Source organism: Parasteatoda tepidariorum, chromosome 4, assembly GCF_982258835.1.
Source record: "Parasteatoda tepidariorum strain Cologne lab strain chromosome 4, Ptep-v5.0, whole genome shotgun sequence".
NCBI lineage: Eukaryota > Metazoa > Arthropoda > Arachnida > Araneae > Theridiidae > Parasteatoda > Parasteatoda tepidariorum.
Window position 1 is genome coordinate 84141468 of NC_141758.1, and position 23982 is coordinate 84165449.

The following is a 23982-nucleotide window of genomic DNA, read 5'->3' on the forward strand; positions in this document are numbered from 1 at the left end:
CATAAAAGTATTCAGAATATCACATAAATGATCATTTAATGTTGGGATGTAAATGTAATGACAGGTTTAAAAATCGTTACTGATTTAAAAAATAAAAGCTCTCAGAACCCCTAAGAATCTGCTCTGGAACCCCAGGGTTCCATGTCACACTATCTTAGAATTGCCGGCTTAGAGAGGAAAAAGTTCACTGAGACATTTTTTTAAATGAAATATCGCAGAGAACGATCTTTTTTGGATAAATATTTTTTTCTTCCTAAAATCAAAGGTTAAAACTTATTTTTAATCAAGGGAAAAAGATATCTTCTTTCACTCTCTTTTCATGTATCTCTTTTTGTTAATTTTGAATTCGTGTTCTTTTAGTACAGTATCAGAAAATAACATCTCCTCTTATCTCCTTCACTTAAAGTATAGTTTCATTTGATAAGTATATTTTCATTTTCTATTTTCATATGTGAAGAAACAAATATTTTTGTAAAGAGCACTGAATTCAATTATTTTTAATACGGCACCACAGCGAAAGATTTCGAAAAATTAAAAAAAAAAATTTATTGCATATTTTAATACTTTTAATATCATCAGTAAATATAGATAGGGTAATACATGGATGAGATTTTTCCGCTTTTTAGCGAATTTCCGCATTTTTCACTTTTATCTCTTGAATTTCAGCTTTTTTATCAAAAATTCAGATTTTTCTAAAAATTTAACTTTTTTTAATAAGTATTCCGCTTTTTCAGAAATTCACCGATTTTCAAAGAGAAACAGAAAATTCAAACTACATAGCTACCAATCCTTTCTCATTTTGACTTATTTTAGCTATTTTTTCCCCTTTTACTTGCAGCAGATAAGATTTTCTGAATTTTTTACCCGCCCTCCAGATAGGTCCGATTTTTCTAGTTCAAACGACTCTGCATCTGACAAGCCTTTTATAGGTCCCAAGCCTGGAATCTGCTAATATCTCGATTCTTATTCACACGATTTGAATATTGTAGGTAGTAACCAGGTAGTTTTTCAAGTAATAATTGTCTCTTATGTGAACTGAGGAAAAATATAATTTCCAGCTTTATTTTTTCAATTGGTAATTTTTATTTTCACTAAATGTTAAGTATCAATGTAATCATTTATATAATAATAGATTAGTACACAATTGTATGTCAACACATTATTTATTACCTTAAACTGTCTGAAATTTATTATTAAAGGTTTGTGCTTGCGTAAAATTTACTATCGTGGAAATTCAGCTTTTTTGCCTTTTGGCTAATCTCATCCCTGGTAATAGCTTATTTTTAAATATATTTCAAAAATCACAACACTTATAAAATCTACCTATCTTTAAATCAAAGGAAAAAGAAATATTCATCTACTCTGCCATTTAATATGTCAATGTATCTCTTTTCGTTAATTTTGGATTCATGTTTTTTTACTACAGTATAAGATAATATCAATTCGTCTTATCTCTTTCATTTAATGGAATTGTTATCAGTGGATGATAAGCATATTCTTATTCAGCTTCACATTTTTTCCCCCGTAAAATGTAAGTAATTTAATCTGTATAGAAACAAATATTTTTTGAAAAGTATTCTGAATTCACATATTTTGAAAATGTCATCACAGAAAATTTACTTTCCATTTTAAAATTGTCACAACCAGCTTATTAGCCGTTTCTTATAATGAGTAAAAGAAAATTAAATTAATCAATACCTATTAAGTCTTAGATATTTTTCAAGGACACAAGTATCAAACAGTCACAAATTAATGAACCTTAAATAATTTCAAATTATATTTGATTATTTCTATTTGTTGTCCTTCCTTGATACTCCATTCGTCTCAAATAATTTGCTACATTGAGGTCGAAAAGTTTGTCCTAAATTAGTTACTACATAGAGGTCGAAAAGTTTGTCCCAAATTAGTTGCTACATAGAGGTCGAAAAGTTTGTCCCAAATTAGTTGCTACATAGAGGTCGAAAAGTTTGTCCCAAATTAGTTGCTACATAGAGGTCGAAAAGTTTGTCCCAAATTAGTTGCTACATTGAGGTCGAAAAGTTTGTCCCAAATTAGTTGCTACATGGAGGTCGAAAAGTTTGTCACAGATTAGCTGCTACATAGAGGTTGAAAATTTTGTGTCAAATTAGTTTCTACAATACAAATAGGTGGAGTAATGAATAACATCTGATGCAGTTTGGTAGATCAACATCAGGAAAATTATAATACTAATGAATTAACGATTCCATAGCAGGAAGGGAGTTTTAAGCGATTATTGGTAGAATGGTACTTACAAAATGGGGCGTGACTTTAGAGCACGCGAACCCTGAATTTTTTAAACTAATTTAGTATTGATTGAATACTTCGAAAGTAAATGTTGTATATTAATATTATAGCAGCCTAAAATCTCTGCAAGAATGTTTGAACAAAACCATAAAATCTTCAGTAAATAATATTTAAATATTGCAACTAACTACAGACAGAGGGACAAAGTACTTTTTCTTTAAATTCGAAACATAAAAACAGACGTGCCAACTCTCCCGCATTTTGCGGGAGTCTCCCGAATTTTGCGGGAGTCTCCCGAATTTTGAGTTATTCTCCCGCCCTCCGGAATTGATTTGAAAAACTCCCGAATTTTACTGCGATCGACGGCCAAACTCAAAATTACCTAATTTTTCCGCGAAAGTAAGTTTTTCTTTCAGCTTGAATTCCATCCCCTCTTATCAAACTACCATCTGCATGAAGCGTAGCTGAACATGCTTTATTTTCCCCCCTCTTCAACGTTACCTCTTAACACTCCTATTTCACCCGCCCCCTTACACGGGGGGCGGGTGAAATCTTCCTCTTCTTTCGTGTGGAGTTGAATGCAATGACGTCACATGTCGTTATCGAGTGACGTCCGTTCAGGAGTGGGGAAACTCGTACTCTCGATAGTTGGAATTGATATTGTATCTTGCTGTTTTTATAGTTTTTAATGCGTATTTTTCCACGGTTGGCAACAAGCTCGTAAACTAGCAACGTGATATCAATTATTCGTTTAGTCTTCGTATATTTAAAAAATTTTTTTCAAGGATGTCTTAAGTCGAAACGGAAGTATGGATCAATTTCAGCAAATCATGTACCAATGACTTTAGCAAGACTTAATTGCGGAGAGCTAAGTCTGCAACTCTTTTTTTCATGCATACAGTAGAGAACCATTTATCTGGTATCCAGATAATCCGGAAAAAAAATTTGCTCGGTTCTCCCGCCATTTTGAACTAAAACGATATGAAAAAAAAAGCGGAAACTGGACTAATCCTTGAAGTTGAGTAGAGGAAAATGTGAGGAAGGGAAGAATTTTTTTCCCCGTTTACCCAGAGAAACGTCATTTCTTCCGCGACCTTGAAGATTTTAGATCTTTATTCTCTTTTAGGTCGTTAAACTCAAAGGAGTGGCATGATGATTTCGTTTGCTGTTTGATTTACGAGGGGGTGGAGAAAATGCATTGCACATGCATATCAGTGAACAGAAGATGAAAGAGAAAAATATATTTATCTATTTGACATCGATTAATGAAAATAAAATGTTTTTCTTTTGAATAAATTCTGATTCTTTGGAAGTGCGGTATAATTCGCAAGTTTTTCTTGATGTGGAATCACACCTGCTTTAATTAAAAATCGCGTTTTTATAAAAATAAAAAAAAGGAGAATTGTTTATTAATTTAAGCATACAATTATTTTATGAAGCAGATTGCAGTTTCGTTTTTCTGATTCCACTTTCTTTTTTTTTTTTTTCATGATAAATTTTGCACTCAATAAAATTATTTGTATTACCAAATTTTTTCATTAGTTTTTTTTTTTTTTAAAGTCCGTTGATCTTGCCTTGTTCTAGGTTTTAATATTTATGCTAGTGCCGTTTTTTAACTATCGTTTCGGTTCGATAATTTTCAAGTGTTTTTATTTAGATTAATAGGTTTTCCTTTTATTTTCGCCCCCCCCCATGAAATATATTGCGTTATTTAATCATTGATTTTGTTTATTAGTTGATTTAGGAATCGTAATTATTTTTTAAACCTGTTTTTCTTGTCTAAACTTGCAAATTTTTTTATTCTTTTAAATTTTATTTTTCTACAATTTTTTTCCTTTTTAGATTTAGGAGTGCTTTTCTTTTTTCTCTTACTTTAAAATGTGTTTACATTTTTTCCTTGTAATTTGGGTTTGATAAAACATCGATTAACGACACTTTTTTGTCGATCCAGGAAACCGGGAAATTAAGACATCCGGGATAGCGATGGTCCCGAGCATCCTGGATAATTGGTTCTTTATTGTACAGACATTAGTATTTTTATACATTAGTATTGAATTGGTTTTTTAAAATAAAATAGTTATTCAATTTGTTTATTTTTTAAAAGTTTTTGTGCATTTTTATTACAGTGTCAAGGGTTTTTGAATAATGTTTTATTGAGGAAATGGTATTTATTTAAAGAGTATCTACCTAATATAGTTTTGTGTTGCTAAATCTGTGTTTAATTATTTTATTTCCATTTAATATTTTTAAACAATTATTGCTCTATTAGTGTGTGAAATTTCTTGCATTCTTATATTTAATAAATTTTTTACTTAAAATTCCTTAGAAGTGCTAAATGTTGCATACCATGCACCATTTTTTACCCCTCCTGAAATCTCCTGAATTCTTGTTAGGGAAACTCCTGAATGTTAATTTTGCTAGGTTGGCACGTCTGTAAAAATAAAGCCTTAACTACATCCAGTATCATTTTCATTTATAGACCTTTTATTATTTGATAGACATCATTAAGTTACAGGTAAAAAAAATTTTAAACTATTTATGATGATGTTTGATAATGAATCATTTTTTAATTTTAGGGAAATAAATTGAAGTCTTCTATCCATACGCTGGTTTGACTGTACAAGATCTAAATTGTCAAAGCGTAGCATGCAAGTTTAATCATTAAATAAATCATCCAAAGAGACTGTAAGATATTACCGGATTAAAACCTTCATTCGCTTCAAAAATATATAAATAGTAAAAAACAGTTGACATGTTTCTCAAGTGGTAAAAAAAAAAACTGGCTCCCATTTTTACGACTTGCCAGTCGTAAATGAATAGAAACAAAGTGACTTGAAATTTAAAATACAAATTTCCCAACGAAAAATGAAAAAAATAAAGTTATGGAATAAAAACAGAAAAAACCACAGTAGCCGAGTAAGAAAGAGAAAGATTAATAAACAGAACAAGGAAAACCACATTGACAGAGAGTGACAAATCAGGGTAAAAAGCAAATTTTTTTGTTTTGGTTTAAATAGTCAGGGCTGATTGTGCTCCGGAAAAAATCCGGATTTCCGGATTTTTCGCTAACAATGATCCGGAAGTTTCCGGCGATCGAAGGTCCAGACGTTTCAAAAAATCATTGATCACAGAAGTTTCCGGAAATCAAATTTTCAAAAATGGAACTTAAAAACACAGTTTATTTTATTTGTTTGTAAGGGAGAGCCAGAGAGATACTGCATAAGCTTATATTTATAATTAATATTAATTTTTTTATCAGTAGCTAGGTATTATAATCATAAACTCAGGAAAGGAAGACATTAGTAAATTTTAATTACTTCTCCTGGTCCTCACAGGTATGTGTAATTTTAAATATATTTTAAGTAAACTAAGAAATATTGAGAAAAAGGGGAAAAAAACCTTGTTTAAATTTTTTTCAATTTAAAATGTTTTTTTTTTTTTAAAAAACTCAAGAAATTTTCCGGAATTTTGACTTGGGCTCACAATCACCCCTGAATAGTAAGCATTTATTTGTTATAAATTAATTAGTTGCACGTATTGATTAATAGGTCTCATTGAGCATAAAACAGAAAATAATCAAACTTCTGACATGAAAGATAATTAATTGAGAGACAACTATTGTTAAATGCAATGCATATTAGTATAATTTAAAATTCTAAATGAGAAAATACCAATTGTAGGGGAGGTCTGGGTTTATTTGTATTTTTCGAATTAAATATAGCATAAATAATGAAAGGCCAGAAATTAACTTTAAATATTTATTGAAAAGACAAAACACATATAAAATAAAACAAGAATAAAAAGAAATGCAAGAATTTGGATGAGGGGTTTAAGTGTTCGATTTAAACTTCCATATTTTACGGCGGTTTCTAGCAGACTGTCTTAGTTCACCGCCAGAAGCGCTGAAGTGGGGGAAAGAGGAAAGTTTGTCACATAATGAAAATATTTTATTCGTTGAGGAAAATGTGTTTTGACTTTATTCATTATTTTCTTTTAATTTTTGAATAAAATTGAGAAGCAATATTATTCAATCGAATACTGTTAAATTGAATTCATAACTGGACAAAACAAAGTTCTAAAGAGACAAATTATAAATCAAAGTATTTCATTTTCTTGAAATCAAAAAAAAAAAAAAACTTAGATGAATTTTTATTAAGCTTTATAAAGAAATGTTATAGATACCGTCTAAAGAATGTATAGCAATAATAAAAAGTAGTTTACAATGCATTAAAAATGCTGCAGACTTTGAAGATAACTGCAGCCTATCGTGCACCTGAAAACTGTGGTGTAATACCTATCTGAATTTTGAGTTGAAAAACTTCAAAAAGTTAATACCGAGTCAAGTGCTCACCGACACTATGAATGATGTGCTTAAATTTAAACGTGCCAATTACATAGAAAGCTGGCACTATTCTTAGATGCAGGTACTCAATGCATGAATTACGTTCGCCAATTTTGGCCTATTCCTGGAAACCGTCTAAGCAGGTAAATGTTTAATTTCGCTTTGCAAGACATTGAAAACTCCATTAGAAATGTAAACTGTTCCAAAAAGGCATGCACTTTCACTTCAATTATAAAGTAATCTATAAATTATGTAAAATAATTTCATAATACTTATTTTCAAACCACTTTATTCGAATTCGCTCTAATATTCTCGCTGTACTGCATGTATGCTTGATTAACAGACAAACTTTATTTTCAGAAGTATGGTATATATGTATCGTAAATTAATTACTTTTGCTATCTAATGCATCGTTAAAAACAATTTTACTGATTCTTATGTATGTCATATCTTACGGTTATAATAAATTTTAGTGTTTCTGAATAAATAAAAAAAACAGGAGGCGGCTAATCCACACTAAGTAATGTAAAATAACCTTCTTGGTGTGATGAAGTACTTATGTTTATGAGTTACGTATGGTGTTACACCACAAAACTTTGATAGAAAGTAGTTGCAACCATTTTTAAAGTAGATATACATTAAAATGTTTTAACAGTATTGATATTTTTAAAGCTGGAAATTTGCGAATTAGGTACATTATTCAATTATTAAATGTATAGTTAACCAATATTTCAGTGAGGTTGTTTAAATAGCACGCTTTAGTTCAAAGAGTCTAATTGAATTTTGCTTTATTTATATTAGTTTTTAAAGCTGCTTAGAATCGTAATAAAGACCAAATATTAAAATTACTGACTCTATTCCCTGACCAAAAATATATTCAGATTGTTTAACGTTGTTTAACTTTATGTATAAAACAAATCGCGTGACATAATTTTAACTTTTACCTGGAGTAGACTGGTGTATGTCCAATTCGATAAAATTATTTTATGATAGATATTTACTGCTTTATTTCAAAATGTGACATATTTTACAACTTTAGTTACAAAAAGTCCTCCTCGATGTATAAAAACAAAATTGAAAATAATGGAAAAAACTTATCTAATGAGAGAAAAAAACTGATAAATATAAAGAGCTGATAACGAATCAAAAATAGAAGATAACTCTCTGTTTTGCTGAAAAGTAATATACAGTTCGTCAAAAAAAAAACGGACCACTCTGAATAAGTTATAATCTAATGATAGAATCTTCACGTTCTAGGACTTAATTTTAATGGCTTGAGAGGGCGACCTCAATAATGCTAATTAATAAGTACAAGCGATATTTTAAGCTCCAAATTAGGCACTAAAACATGCTTTCTCTAAATAAAAAAACATTTTTTTCCCGCTGAATCAGATGTCTGATTCCCGAAATATATCCTGTTTCTGGGAAATATGGTCCTAAAGTATGGACCTCTTAATGTTAATTTTACTTTTCGTGTATTTCGCTATATCTCGAGAACTTCCTAAGAGAAATGAAAAAATTCTGAACACTATTATTAAATTTGTTATTTCTTCCTGTGCTCCTAACTATCCGTTGGGAACAATTCATTCGCTTCTCATTTTCGAATTAATGGCGATTGGACATGAGGCTACTCCCCTATATTTTGTTGGTCTGAAATCCAAATCCGGCATGTTTGAGGTCACACTCTTGAACCATTTAAGGCCTGGTTTCTTAGGACATGTCGGCGTTACAAAACGTCAGCGGACAGCATCAAACAGCACATTGAAATCAGCCAAGATTTTGATTTTAACATTAAACATAGTTTCTTCATTAAACATATCACTCTTCATTTAGCTCAGCTGTAATGTGTTTTTCTTGGACAAAGTCATTATCTGTTCTTTAAAGCACTGGTCGACAATAACAAAATCAATACAAATTCAAAATAAATATTTGTTTGCGTTATTAACGCACGCGCAATGCAAGACAATGTCTGCGTTGGACAGACTGCTCACGCTGAGCTAACAAAACAGTATTTTGTTGGTGTCAGAATAACGCCAACTTAACGCTGATGCCCAGATAAAGCGCTTGTCCTAAGAAACCAGGACTTGAGCTAACAAACCAGTATTTTGTTGGCGTCAGCGGTACGTCAACGTCCCGTTGACGCCCAGATAAGGCGCTTGTTCTAAGAAATCAGGTCTTAAGATTGAGTCTTAGAAAGGGGAGATCCGACCATTAACTCAAAAGTTAGTCTGAAAGGTCCATTTAATTTTTTTGAGTAATTCATCTTCCATAAGATGTTGAAATCACTGAAGATAACCTGTAAAAAAGATCAACTTCCACTAACGACCATTTTACTATGGAACAGAAAGTGGTCTCTCCCGAAAAGTTTAACTATATATTTGGTTTTTGTATTTGTGTATTAGTACCCTCATTATAGCTGATAAAAAATTATTCTTTTCCAGGTAAAAACAGATAATACTGTAAGAGATCATTACTGCACAAAGTTGAAAATGGCTCTTCCCTACTGTGAGAACTTAAAAAGAATTGATTTAGAACTGAATAATCCAAACTTTATATCTGCGATTCAATCAACTCTAACTAACAGTTATACAAGAACTATTCATCTTGAAAGACACATTTATCCAAGTGATCATATGCTGGCAGAATTCTCATCTCGAGTATATCATGAGGAAGAAAAATGCTTACGTCCAATGGAACCAATATGGAGGAAAACTCAACTGGATAATAAAGGCGAAACAATATCTATGGCTGAAGTACAAAAAAGAATATTCGTGGATAAAGAAAAATGGGTTTTATTAACAACTGCAAAAAATTCTGTTGATGGTTATTTTGGTGCTGCATACTGGAATCCCGAACATCAGCAAGTTGTTATTGCACACAAAGGCACAAATCCGATGAGCGTGAATGATCTTTGGACTGATTATGAAGGTATTTTATCGAATGAATACACTTCTCAAATGAGCTCTGCGGTTTCTTTTGCCAATAATATTGCGGTCGAACTGGCAAAACTCAATAAAAAACTATCAATCAATTTGACACTGTCAATTACTGGACATTCTTTGGGCGCATGGCTTGGACAAATTACAGCGTTTTCTACTAAATACCTAACTAAAGGCGAGAGTGGTGTTTTTTTAAAAAGCAGAAAAGAAAGTTTTCACGCGCATACAGTAGTCTTTGATAGTCCTGGTTGCCAAGACATGTTATTGAAAATGGAAAGTGATTTTGATGTTCGCTACAGCGGTAAAGCCCACTCATCTTTTTTCTTGGATGTCACAATTTATCTATCCGCACCTAATTTGGTGAATACTCTTCACTCACATCTTAACGTTGGTAACTTATATCGGGTATTTATTGGAAATATATCCCACAGATCATCTGGTTGGGATTTTTTTCAATACACGATGGAAACTCACGATATGAACAATATTAAAAAAGCATTTACTTCCAAGGGAATATACAATACAAATGAAAGGATAATGAGGATCATAGACTGGCCATTAGTAAAAGAAGGATTAGGTGGAATAATAGTTAAAAAAATATTTTATATATTTTCAACAAACCCCAACGAATATGAACATTTTCATAAATTAGCTGATAGTACTAACTGTTACAATCCATCTCCTGATGATAGCGAGTATTGTACTCTTCGTTATCAAGTGCGAAGTATGGAAAAAGGAGAATGTAGTGCTAATATTTTAACACAAGCGGAGTTTGAATTTCTGAATGGTTGTCACAGGTTAAAGCAATTTTCGATGCTTTCTGTCGCCGATGATTTATTTCCTTTGCTAGTTGAAAAATCCAAAGGAGTGATAAGTAAGGACGAAATTGAAGAAATACTTCAAGATCTTGAAATAAAAAAGGGAGTAGGGCAAGGTATTATTAAACACAATACGGAAAAACAATTGCAAAGGTTAATTATTGGTGTCAAAAACATTTTATTTGTTTTTCCGGATATGTACAGAGAGATAACTAAATTAAAGAATTTAGAAGTTTTTAAAGAAGTATATAAAAAACAGTCCTCTAATTATCTTAAATTAATTGAGTATATTGAACTAAAGAAGGCAACCATGGAGTATACAGGTATTTTAAATAACGTTGACTTGAAGTTTTTGCAAGTAATAAGTAAAGTGCATCCTGTAGTTGGAATCAAAAAACTACATAAGCTACTAATGGAGAATAAACTTGTCTATGATGTCAGTAAAACATTTTTTCTTAGTCTGAAGCAACTTTTAAATTTAGAGCAATTTTTTGCTTTGAATGAACTTATAAAGCAATTAGATAAACACGATTTTATGTTATTTGTTGTTGAAAATAATAACGATCTCTGGAAAGAAGATAAGAAACTATTAATTAAATATTTTATAAATATATTGAATATTTTAAAAGAAAAACAGAAATTTAAGTTTATTTTATATTCGGGAGCGAAGAATGATTTAGAATTTTTCTTAGGAGATAATGCTGAGTTTTATTATGAAATGGACGATAAAACAAATTTTAAGTTTTATGATTTAACGGATGATTCCCAAAAAATACTTTCAAATGAGACAATTTATTTTCAGGGTGAAAAAACAACTTTAAGTACATTAATGACAGACGAGTCAAAACATGTAGTAGATGAAGGAACATTATCGAAACTTATCAACAAAGAAACGATAGAAATAGGTGAAAGACTCTCCGATTTAGGTGATATTGAAAACTACTACATCAATCGAATTTTCACACAGTCTACGATTAAGAAAGATATTAAAAATGAATATAAAATGCATATAACTTATAACGATAGAATTCAGAAATCCAGCCTTAATGGAGATCAAGACATTGTGCTGATTTCTGACGAAAGAGGAGGATTTGATGAACTGTGTAATGCATATAAAAATCGAAATATTCATTGGCTCAAAGAAGTAGAGAGCCAATTCGTATGGCAAAAATCTCGAGGTGGACTCTCAAGATTACGTGATTATATAGATACAAAAAGTGTATCTAAATTTCGTGACATAGGTGGACGTATAGTAATTATAAGTGCAGTATCTGGTGCGGGAAAATCTACGGTTCTGACTAAATTAGCGCAAGAGATGAAAAACTTCGATTCTTCTATGTGGATTGTTAGAATTAACTTGAATGACTATACAGAAATATTTGCAAACAATGACTTCATAAGAGACAAGGACAAAATTATTAAATTTATAATGGACATAGCTGGCTTAAAAACCCCTCTGGAGCAAGATTTATTTAACTATAGACTGAACGTTTTAGGTAAAGTGGCTATATTATTTGATGGATTTGATGAGATCGTTCCTAGATACAAAGAAAAAGTTGTTGAACTACTAAAGGCTTTAAAACATTCAAAAGTAGAGAAAATCTGGATAACTACACGGCCACACATGAAAGATGAACTAGAAGATGTATTAAGTGTACTTTCATATAGTCTAATGCCACTATCTAGAAACGATCAGGTGATGTTCATGAAAAACATTTTGTGTAATATTCCGGAATTTAGCATCAAAGAGAACTTTGAGCGTTACGCTAACAAACTACTAGACAAAGTTCAATGGATCATCTCCGATAAAAATAAAGAATTTACAGGAATACCATTACAAACAAAAATGCTGGTTGAAGCTTATCAAGAAAAATTTAAAACCATTAATGATCTGTTCAACAAGAATGAATCAAATATATCGATAAAACTAGATCTGATGAACTTATATAGAGCCTTTGTTGTAAGCAAGTATAAAAGACATCTTTTAGAAAAAAAGATATTGGATCTAACAAAGTCAGGTCCAGAGTATGATTTGCTACTCGAATCCATCATGGAAAAATATTCCTTGTTAGCTTTGTGTACAATTTTCCATGTGAAAGATTTAAATCTGTTTCTGGTTGAAGAAGAATTGGATAAAATAAAATTATTCAAGAAACAGATACAAGAAGGTAAAGAAAATTCAGGTTTCATTAGTCATATTGTTGCTGCCAAACCAATATTCATTCACTTCAGCTTTGCTGAATATTTTGCTGCACTTTTTTATTCCAAGAACATAAAAAGAAAAAAAGTAACTAAATTTTTTTGTGATTATGTTTATGGAAAAGAATATAATTTAACTAGCATTTTTTTCGATCAAATGGTAACTATTGATGAACATACCTGTAAGATTTACACATTGCACATCGCAGTTTTAAACAATGATGTAGAAAAAGTAAAGCAATTATTATCAAATGCAGAAAAAGCAAAACATTTTATTAATGCTGCAGATAAAGTAGGAAGGACTGCGCTGCATTTAGCTGCTGCATATGGGCATTTTTATTTGGTTCGGACTTTATTGAATCACGAATTTAGAGTAGATGCTGAGGATCAACTACTTGGTTGGAGGCCTTTAAGATATGCAGATAAAGACGGTCATTGGGAAACTGTTGAATTACTCCTAAGAAAGGGTGCGAATGCATGTGACATGTATGAAGCAATAAAAAGCATTGAAACTTACGATGCTGAGAAACCAAAAAAGACTTTATTACACGAGGCAGCAAAAAAAAATTTAGTGCAGATTTTAGAGACTCTCATAAAAAATAAAATAAAGTTGATCGAGGCTGTTGATGAAAACGGGTGTACTCCTCTTCATTATGCTGCTGGTGAAGAAGTTGCCAAACTTTTAATCAAACGAGGCGCCTATATTGAAGCTACAAGTATGTATGGAGAAACACCTCTACACCATGCCGTTAAGCACGATGAGGATAAAGTTGTTGAACGTTTAATAAAGAAAGGGGCTGATGTTGAAGCTAAAGGTTATCACGATGAAACTCCTTTATTTTCAGCAGAAAGTAAGAAAGTATACGAATTTTTAATTGCAAAAGGAGCAAATATAAATGCCAAAAATAGCCTTGGTTATACCCCTCTGCACAGCGCTCTTATGAACAGAAAAGATGAGATTGTAGAGCTTTTGATAAATAAAGGTGCTGATGTTGAAGCTAAAGATTATGATGATGAAACTCCTCTATTTTCAGCTGGTAGTAAAAAGGCATTCGAGCTTTTAATAGCAAAAGGCGCTGATATAAATGCTAAAAGTAGTGAAGGTTATACTCCTTTGCACAGCGCTCTTATGAATGGAAAGGATGAGGTTGTCGAGCTTTTAATAAATAAAGGTGCTGATGTTGAAGCTAAAAGTTATAATGATATAACTCCTCTATTTTCAGCTAGTAGTAAGAAGGCATTCGAGCTTTTAATTGCAAAAGGCGCTGATATAAATGCTAAAAGTTGTGAAGGTTATACTCCTTTGCACAGAGCTCTTATGAATAGAGAGGATGAGGTTGTCGAGCTTTTAATAAATAAAGGTGCTGATGTTGAAGCTAAAGGTTATAATGATAAAACTCCTCTATTTTTAGCTGGTAGTAAGAAGGCATTCGAGCTTTTAATAGCAAAAGGCGCTGATATAAATGCTAAAAGTAGTGAAGGTTATACTCCTTTGCACAGCGCTCTTATGAATAGAAAGGATGAGGTTGTCGAGCTTTTAATCAATAAAGGTGTTGATGTTGAAGCTAAAGGTTATAATGATAGAACTCCTCTATTTTCAGCTGGTAGTAAAAAGGCATTCGAGCTTTTAATTGCAAAAGGTGCTGATATAAATGCTAAAAGTAGTGAAGGTTATACTCCTTTGCATAGCGCTCTTATGAATAGAAAGGATGAGGTTGTTGAGCTTCTAATAAAAAAAGGCGCTAAAATTGAAGCTAAAGATTACTTTGGAAGAACACCTCTTTTTTATGCCAGAAATACGAGAGTATGTGAGAGTTTAATTGCAAACGGAGCAGATGTTAATGTTATTAGTAACGGAGGTTATACGCCAGTGGACTGCGCTGTTATAAATAAGAGGCACGAAGTTGCCAAGCTTTTGGCAAAACAATGCTCTCATATGAGACTTCAGAATAGTTAGAATGAAGATACAAGGCAATTATATGCTGAATATGGATATCAGAAAATTGTTCATTTGCTATTTAGGTATGTCTCCTATACGTAAACAAAAAATTTTTTAAAGTGTACTCCTCTTCATCTACCTTTAAAAAAGAAGAGAATAGGATATTTTTGTAATTTTAATTACACGATAAATTAAAGTTGAAATTAAGGATAACTTTATCCATTGCATCCTATTTTAACGGAAGAGTTTTTTAAAGTTCTTAACTGATCTTGATTATAGTATAGATTATATCTTCTGTATGATTGCAGATAGCAGTTACGATCTTTAAAAGGTTCGTTATCTCTAGCATTTTATTGGGATTTCGATTAAAAAAAATGCTTAAATTAGATACTCTCAAAGACATATGAGCAAATTATCACATTGCCTGATGAAATAAGAAAACTATTAAACTTTTAATGTCTCCAGGACTTAATGTTAAATATTTTATTAACTCCTTCCGTTCTTCTCAACATTTAGCTGTTACTAAAGTTTTTAAGAAATTTCTTTGTTTTTCATAATTTTGCTAAACTAGTTAAATTCTTTTTAACCCTTAAATAGTTAGATCAAAGCACCATAATAGGCATTTTGGGTCATTTTATATACAATATTTTGTAACAATTTAATAGACAGAAGCTTAACTGATAATTTAGTAGACATGCTATGCAAAAGATATGAATACTTCTGTGATTATTTTTAGCATCTCCTAAAACTACGTTACTTTTATTCGAATCTTAGTTGTGCTACATTTTACCTGCCCTAAAATTAAAAACAACATTCACTATAAAAATGTGTTCCCTTTCACGTTAAAATAACTCTCTGTAAACATAGTGATCCCAACTTTCGATATTAAAATAGAAAAGTTATATTGAATGAATAAATACACAGCTTAAATAAATTGTTAGAAAATCAATAGTGTAAATCTTTAAAGTTAATATATTACTTATTTGTAAAATTTGGATGAATGCAGTCTTTGACAGTTTCAATTTTCTAAATTTAAAAAATGTCTCAGTATCAATTTTTCTGATCATAAAAAATTAAAATTATTTATCTAAACGTATTAAAATTATCTTCATAACATCTCTACTAGAAACGATATAGAGTATTCTTGTCCAAATAGCTAACTCAAAAACAGCATCCTTTGTTATCTTTCAACATGTATCTAATCAACATGTATTTTCAGCATCTAGTATCTAAAAACATTTTTTTTTTAAAATTTTGGTTTTGTGTTTATGTATTTTTCTTCCTCTTGAAATTATTGATATTAAATACAACAGGAAGTGAAGCATTCTCCAACAATTGGCCCACATTATTATAATTGTGTGAGAATTCGAGATCTAGCAAGTCACAACAGGGAAGACGGGATTAAAAACATAAAACATGTCTGTATGATGAAATTTAGTTTGTAAAAATGTTGAATGATTATCCATCAGACGAAGAATTGGTTGTTCGTGGGAAACAGTGCTGAAAAAAGTATGTCGATGAATCATTGTAATTACTATTATTCATTTATAGATTATTCTAAGGCCGGAATAGCCTGATTGGTAGGACGTTGCACTCATTAAAATCGTAGGTTTAAATACCGTCAGCTGAAAAGTCCCCGTCTATTAAATGATGACTGGTGCACGTTAAATCTCTCGTTGTCACTAAGTCCTCCAAGTTCCCCTAACAAATTGATACATCTAGGGGGTACTGAATTGGTGTTTGATTGTTCTCTGGTTCAATTCAAAATTACGTTATGTGGATTAATAAATGGATCCTCCCTGTAAAACGGATTGTGACGTGTGTGAGGCTGAAATCCAATCATTGCCGCAGCCCCGTTGAAAAGCACGAAAAGTCACCCGCTGCGTTTAAACTCTTTGGCTCTCCATAGAAGGCTTTCTGGTATTGGCTGTAGCATAAGAAACAACAACAATTATTTGCTCTTGTGAGAAATAAAATATAAATATTAAAAATCTTTTATTCTTGCAAAAATAGAGTTTCATTAAAATAAAAATTAATCTTCATTTTTAACATAAATATGTATTACCAAATAATAAACGTTTAATATGGCACTGACAATGTGACTGCAGGAGCAAGCCGAACAGGACGCCACTATCCATCAAGAAATCAAAAGTGCAAATGTCGTGTAGTACATTCGAATACTTTTCGCTGAATAAAGTTAAGCCATCCATGCATTGACTATCAATTGATTTAATTTGTTGCCACTGCTTATTTCCCTAACCTTACGAATTTAAATATGTTGGTGAAAAAAAGAAAATGTGAGAAATAATATGAATTTTAATAAAATTAAAACATTTAGCAACCATGTGATGATTTTGCTGTTCTGTAATAGTGTCTTAGATATAGTGGGAAAGTCTAAAAATAGATTTTCTTCTGAAATCAAATCTCGATTATGGTATTAAAAGGTTACCGATAGTACGAATGTTACTTATTTATTGAGAAAGTGATTAAATAAAATAATAATTTGTTTTTGAACGTTGGAAAATATGCATGTTTTTGCAAGACAGTTTGCTAAAAGGACACTTATCTGAAAATCGATGATTGCACCGCATCCAAATTGCAATCATCTGACTGGTTTTGATTTATTGAATTCCATCTTTCAAAGTAGTGATTGATTAGATTTCGATATGATTTTGTTTGTCCCTGTCGAAATAAAACTTTAAAAACCGATGTTTATATTTTTTGTATACTTCATTTTCTACTAAGATTCTAAAAATACATATGCGGTGATTACGAAGCAATGTAACAATGTTCTTGGAACGAAGTTTCTTTCGTTTTTAATTTCGATTAAAAGTAGATATCAACAAAACGAGAAGCACTAAAAATGTTCATTTTTTCGACAATTAAATACTACTAAAACGAATTAAAGGTAGAAATAATAATAAAATTTGAGTAGAATAAAATTGGTAGAATAAAATTTGAAACAGACTTAAATATTTTTAAAAATTGAAAACAAAAATAGAAGTTAAAGTTAAAAATTTAATTTCCTTAAATATACTTTTTAAAATATTAATGAATAGTGATAAAAGTGAATAGAAAAAATTTGTTTGAAACCTTTAATTATTTGTTTTATGAATAAATCAATAACTATTAACTTCATTGTTAATATGCTATTTTAAAATAAACTAAAATGATCTGATAAATAACGCTTTCAAATTTTGTTCCGCAAAAAGATATGCAAAGAAATTTAGAGTAATAAAAAAAATTATTTGAAGTACTTTTTCAGAAAGTAAAAATTTTATTGTTATTTGCACAATTAGTATCAAACATTTATGTATGAATTATATTATGTTAAAACTAACATATTGATTTTAACTATTTTAGAAACTATTATTACCTATTAGCGTGTGCTACATAGTAAAACTCAAGTTGCAATGTTCATTTTAACATATGCAATTAAAACATCAAAATTTGAGGAGAAGAGGAATCAGTTTATAGACTCTGTTGTTTCATATTGTTATTTATTCACGCTGATATCATTAATACTCTTGTTTATGTTGTTATTAAATATAATTATGTATCGTGTTGGCTTAATCTCAAAAGGTGGTTATTTGAGTTTTTAACAACACCAAATTCTAAGGAAATACTTATTCTAAAATACCTATACTTATCATAACAGTGAAATTTCTGTAAGTTGATCACTTACCGAGGCATAACAATAAATGTCAACTGAGACAATTGATCATCTTATAGAAAAGGGGCATATGTTTTTTATCATTTCTTTTAGCTTATTATTCTGTGCGTGTCACAGTTTTTTTTTAAATATTACTAAATGATTAAACTTTTTAACATGAGTTTTGTGTTTTAATCATCAATCGCCAATGTTTCTTAAGAAATTAAAAAACTAATTGTAATTTGTCAAATTTTTTACACCAGCGGGTGACCGAGCTCCGCTCGGAGAAAACAGGTATCGAAGCTAACTCGAAGATTTAAATTTTCAATTGTGATTTATCAAAACAATACATGCCATAATAAAATTTGTGAAACCATTGGTGAAAAGATAACCGGTTAAAGTGCACCGTTGTAAACTATCTAAACAAAGTTTGGAAAGGGAACTATTCTATACAAAGGTAAAGTTTGAAAAGTCATGGGAAATAAAATGTAATTGATAACAAAAAATTATAAAATTAAAGACACTGTTCACAACGAATTCGTAAATTTGCTTCCGTTCATCCGCTTCTTGAAAATTCTTGTCCAGGAAAAGGCGTCGATGAGAGAGGTATTGTCGAGAATAAAAGACGATGTAAACTCCGCAGGAAGACGCGTCATCTTGGTGGTTGTAAGCGTTGCGAGGTTTCACGATGCATCCTTTCAGCTTTTCATTCGTAACAACGGTATTCAAAACGTGTCGCAGTATTTTTCTCAAAACAGCATCGATGGGCAGCGGGTTGTCGACTGGATCGCAGACTAATAATTGACGTTCTCCATAGCTTGCTTCGTAAATTCCTAGCATCCAGTGCTCGCCTCTATCCATTTGAGCTCTCTTGTGAATGGGAATGAGTAGCACGTCGAATCCTTGTTGAACGCCGTATAGATAGTTGGAAGCCTTGTTCTGGTCACTGATATCGTTGAGAAGAGCCATTCCTTCATAAGCGCCATCCGCTGTTGTAACGTAGAAGCGTGCGACAAATTCAGGGTCAAGTACTGCAACTTTGACGGTCGGGTAAGCTTGTTCGGCGTAATGGAGAAGCATTCTGACAATGACGGTATCTTCTAGTTGTCCATTTGCGGGTAGAATTGAGTTGATCGCTTGTTGTTCCAAATTTCCGGCTCCTTGAAGAATTTCATGGAGAGGTGCGTTCTGCATGTTGAAAATGTAGCTTGAAATCTGACGAATGTTGAAATGTCGGACTTTGTTGACGGTGAATTAACACAAAAGTTAAACTTTTCTCCACTTTGATAAATGTAATCTAATGCGAACCTTACAATTAAATTATTAATTCCTTCGTATATTATTGGTTTAAGTTGTCGAAAATTAATATTTCAATTGTAAGGTTCGCATTAGCATACATTTATAAGAGTGGAGAAAAGTATCTATAGCCATTATTGGCGAACTAATAAAGTTTGAAAATATCCTATCTGTAACTCCGAACTGCTCGACCGTAGCGCTTCAAAACCGGCGCCAATCGATTCCTCGTGGCCAAAAACCCCAGACCCCCAAGTTTACCGGAGTTTATTAATTCTGGGGCGATTTTAGACTTGGCAACCATTCCTCGTATTATAGTATAAGATAGTATGTTTGTTAAATACATTTGTTACATATGTTTGTTTTCATAAATATGTTCCAAATATCAGTGTACAAAAACTTATTACAATTAAAAAACTTAACATTGCAACATTTCAGAAATTATTTTGTTATACTTACAAACAAGCCAAAGCAAAATATATCAATACAATAATGTGAGGAGAACTGAAAATTTTATAAACCAGAAACATTTTTTATGAGTGATTCAGTATTAGATCTGATGGAACCGTTACTTTTACCGGGTATTCCAAAAATAACCAAATATTTGAAAAGTAAGTGAAAAAAAATTTGAAATATATTGAAATGTAAGGTATACTACTCACTGCTGAGGAAACCGAAGAATTTTATTTTCCCTCAGTTTCAATGTTAGTTTCGAACTTAGTGCTGCTGAGTCAACATTGTTTTTAAAATTACCACTCTTCATAAAAACAACGGGGAGCAATCAGATGACAAAATTAACAGACATTCATGCAATTGTATCCGTTTGGATATTCAATAGATAACTCAGTCTTACATTTTTTCAGTGAGAAGAACCATCCATTGACAAACTTCGTGTTTAATTTAGAAATTGGCTGAATAATTAGTTGTTTCTTAAGATTATCAATATAAAATGAATTTATTCCACAATTTCAACTTATTATTTTGCACGAACCATTTGTTTAAAACGACAAGAATTGTTGTAATTTGTTTCTTCCGTACTAATAAATAAAAATATATTTCTAATCTGTTCCGAATTTGAAATTCAGTGTTCTTTTTAAAATCATTTTTCAAATTACAAGAAGTTTTTTTAAATAAAGCCATATTTAGATCCTCAAGAAACTGATAAGTTGCAATTGACCCAATTTTTTTCATTAAGCTTTGTAAGGAAAGAAAAGTGATTTTGTACACTTGGAACCATGACAAGGGAAAAGGGTAAAAAGAGGTATAAACTTTGCTATCTAGACGAGTGAGGTATAGCGGTCGGTTGTATCAATTTACAGCGAATCGGACGAAAGCATCCTCAAGTTGATGGGGCTTATAATATTGTTATTAAAAATTTTATGGATAAAATGTGTCCCAAAGTGCATAAAGCTAAACTGCCCCAAGATATAATCTCCACGTGGTTAAAATAAAATTGTGATTAATTTGAATGAACAATGGACTGACTAAAACATTCAAAATTATCTTCTGATATCTAACCAAATATTTGTTTTAATAAATTAGTGTCTATGTTGCCTTCAGATACTTAGAAATGCCACTTGATGTCTCAAGGTATAAATAGTTTAGTCGCTGTATTAATAAGTTCACGTTTTTTTATTTTATTATTTATTTATTTATCTTTTATTAAAAAAAAAACTTGCTCATGGCAATTTACAGGAGGAGGATGCCTCAGCTGAACTCTTTCAAGGTTTTGTCTTCAAACTCTTCAAGATTGTCTTCGAACTCTTTCAAGGTTTTGTCTTGTGAAATTCCAGATTTCAGTTATCTTATCTGAACAAAATTTGATCTATTCTGGTGCAATGTATTCAATTACACATATATTTTAATAAAATGTTTGTAGTGGCTGCTAAAATATTTTGTTAAAATTCTGATTTCAATTATTTAATCTGAACAAAATTCCGTTGATTGTGTTGCAATGTTGCTAAATATATACATATTAAAAAAATCGTAATGACTGCTAAAATATTTAGTGGAAATCCAGATTTCCGTTATCTTACCTGAACAAAATTTGATCTATTATTGTGCAGCCCATTCAATTAAACAAACATTTTAATAAAATTTCTGTAGTGGCCGTTAAAATATTTTGTGAAATCCTGATTTCAATTATTTTATCTGAACAAACTTTGATGGATTATGATGCAAACACACATATTAAATAATATGTTACTAAAGACACATATATTAAAAAATTTGTAATGTCTGTAAAAATATTTTGTGAAATCCAGATTTCAGTTGTCTTATCTGAACAAACTCTAAACTGTTGGGATGCAACGTATTCAATTGCACATACATTTTAATAAAACGAATAAAAGTTTTTTTTCAAACAAGTTTTTTTTAAATATTTTTATACAAATTTAATTCCGATAATCTAACATCTTCTTTAGTAGTAATTTGATTGATTTTTCTATAATTAAGAAACATCAAAATATATTTTTGCTTTTAATTAGACAGTCAGAAGAAGTGCATTAAAGGGACATCGGTGTCTGATCTACGACTAAGGGTTAAGCCGATTACTCATAAAAATATAATTGGCTCTTTAATGATAATAAATAATGGTTCAAAATAAAATTGGTTGACAATCATAAATTAAGAAACATAAAAGCAAAACAGGAGGACGGATTGAGTGGCGAATAGCGGAGAGAGATATTATCTTTAAAAATATATGACTGTGTATAAAGAATATTGAAATTTTTGGCATAAAATTCGGTTTTTTACGCACTAAGTATTTTATGCTGTCCAATCACACTTTTAAGATATACTAATTTATCACTATACACATGGTTAATAATTGAGTAACACTGTAATTTTAAGTAACTGAATAACATTGTACGTAATTGAATAAAATTGTAAGTATTTGAATAAAATTGTAAATAGTTGTATAATATTATAAGTAATTAAAGCAGTGTAACTAATTGAATAAAACTGTAAGGAATTAAAGCATTGTAAGTAATTGAATAATATTGTAAGTAATTAAATAACATTGTAAGTAATTGAAGCATTATAAGCAGTTGAATATCAATAAATTGTAATTGAAGCATTGCAAGTAGTTGAAGCATTGCAAAATTAAATACTAGTGTAACCAATTGAACAACAAAATTCAGCTTAAAATTTACTTTTCCTAAACACAATTTTTTTTTATTAAGTTATCCGACTGGTTTCGACACAGTTTTCTTTAATAAAGGTTTAATTAAAATTTCAATTTTATTTTTGGTTGATTTTGGATTTCATTTATTTTTGGTTTTATAAAATTGTCAATACAGTTTTTCCATGGCAAAAATAAGTATTACTTATTATATCAGGTGAAAAAGACAGATAGCACTGGGGGAAAAATTGTGTTTCAATTTTACAAACAGTTGATCTTGCCTAATTTGGATGTGGAGATTTCAAACCTGAGATTAGTTTCGCACCTAAAGCTGGAGACTTTTCTTAAAATGACTTTTTAAGTTTATTTTTCGTTGAAATCTACAACTTTAAAAACGTTAAACATAACAGGAGATCACGTGGATGTTGCGACCAACTTCTCATAAGCTTAGGGCATATCATCAGGATGATTATTGCATAAGAAGGCATGCATGAAAAAAAAAATCATTAAAATTTGGAAAACAAAACTAAGAAAAGATATAATCTCTTCATCAGCTCACACGATCATATCCGCAAAAGGAGTGCTTTCTAATATTGTATTAATATAGCCAAAGCAAAATATATCAAAAAATTTAAACGAAATTGGAACACATTAAGTAAAAAATATGTACGGAAAAACAAACAAATATATCAAGCAAAAAACTGAAAATAAAATGTAAAGACTTTAGATAACAGTACACGAAAGGAAATCTACATAGTGAGGAACGAATTAAATGAACTTACCCGTACCGGAATCTTTCAAGAATGATTTATAATATTTTCGTAATAAGATTGCCAGATTACAATATATGAAAACAGAAGCATAAATAAAGTGATATCTTATGGCACGTTCTTACTGCAAAACTGAAGCGCGTCTAATTTGTTAGTTACCTTGGGTGGGCCCGAAAATGGATGCGCGCAAGGCAATAATATAATACAGGATAATTTAAAGTTTGTAATTAAAAAGTTTGATAATTGAAACAATTATTAAAAACAAAAAAACAACAGGATTTACTCGTTTTGAATTGATTTTTGGCAGGAGCCAAATTATTATTGCTGCTGAAATCCAAAAATTAGGCTCAAAGAGCAATGCCCTTAACACACGAAATTAGAAGACAAACTAAAAACGGAAACAAAAAGAAAACAAAAGTAAGCTAATAGTAGATAATATTAAGCGCTAAAGCTGCTTTAAATTTAAAGTTTGTAATTAAAAAGTTTGATAATTAAAACAATTATTTAAAATATTAATACACATAATATTACGCTTATACGTACATTATAATATTACGCTTGATATTATCTACTATTACCTTACTTCTGTTTTCTTTTTGTTTCCGTTTTTGTTCGGTTTTGTTCTTACTGTGCTATATATATAT

The 23982-nt window shown here is 30.7% G+C and overlaps 1 protein-coding gene across 7 annotated transcripts in view; it reads left to right on the forward strand.

Moving 5' to 3' along the window:
- The window catches only part of LOC110283343 (uncharacterized), a 60900-nt gene extending 38460 nt beyond the window's left edge, over nucleotides 1–22440 (forward strand). For 4 of the 7 annotated variants that reach the window (XM_087161498.1, XM_087161497.1, XM_087161496.1 and 1 more), the window contains one exon: nucleotides 9049–14720. In XM_087161498.1, coding sequence (XP_087017624.1) covers nucleotides 9097–14520 — 5424 coding nt within the window. In that variant the 5' untranslated portion in view covers nucleotides 9049–9096 and the 3' untranslated portion in view covers nucleotides 14521–14720. Of the gene's footprint in view, nucleotides 1–373; nucleotides 5248–9048; nucleotides 14721–21142 lie in introns of those variants that run through there. The other 3 variants (XR_015433155.1, XM_087161499.1, XR_015433157.1) reach the window with 3 other exon arrangements.
- Nucleotides 22441–23982: the final 1542 nt, after the last annotated feature.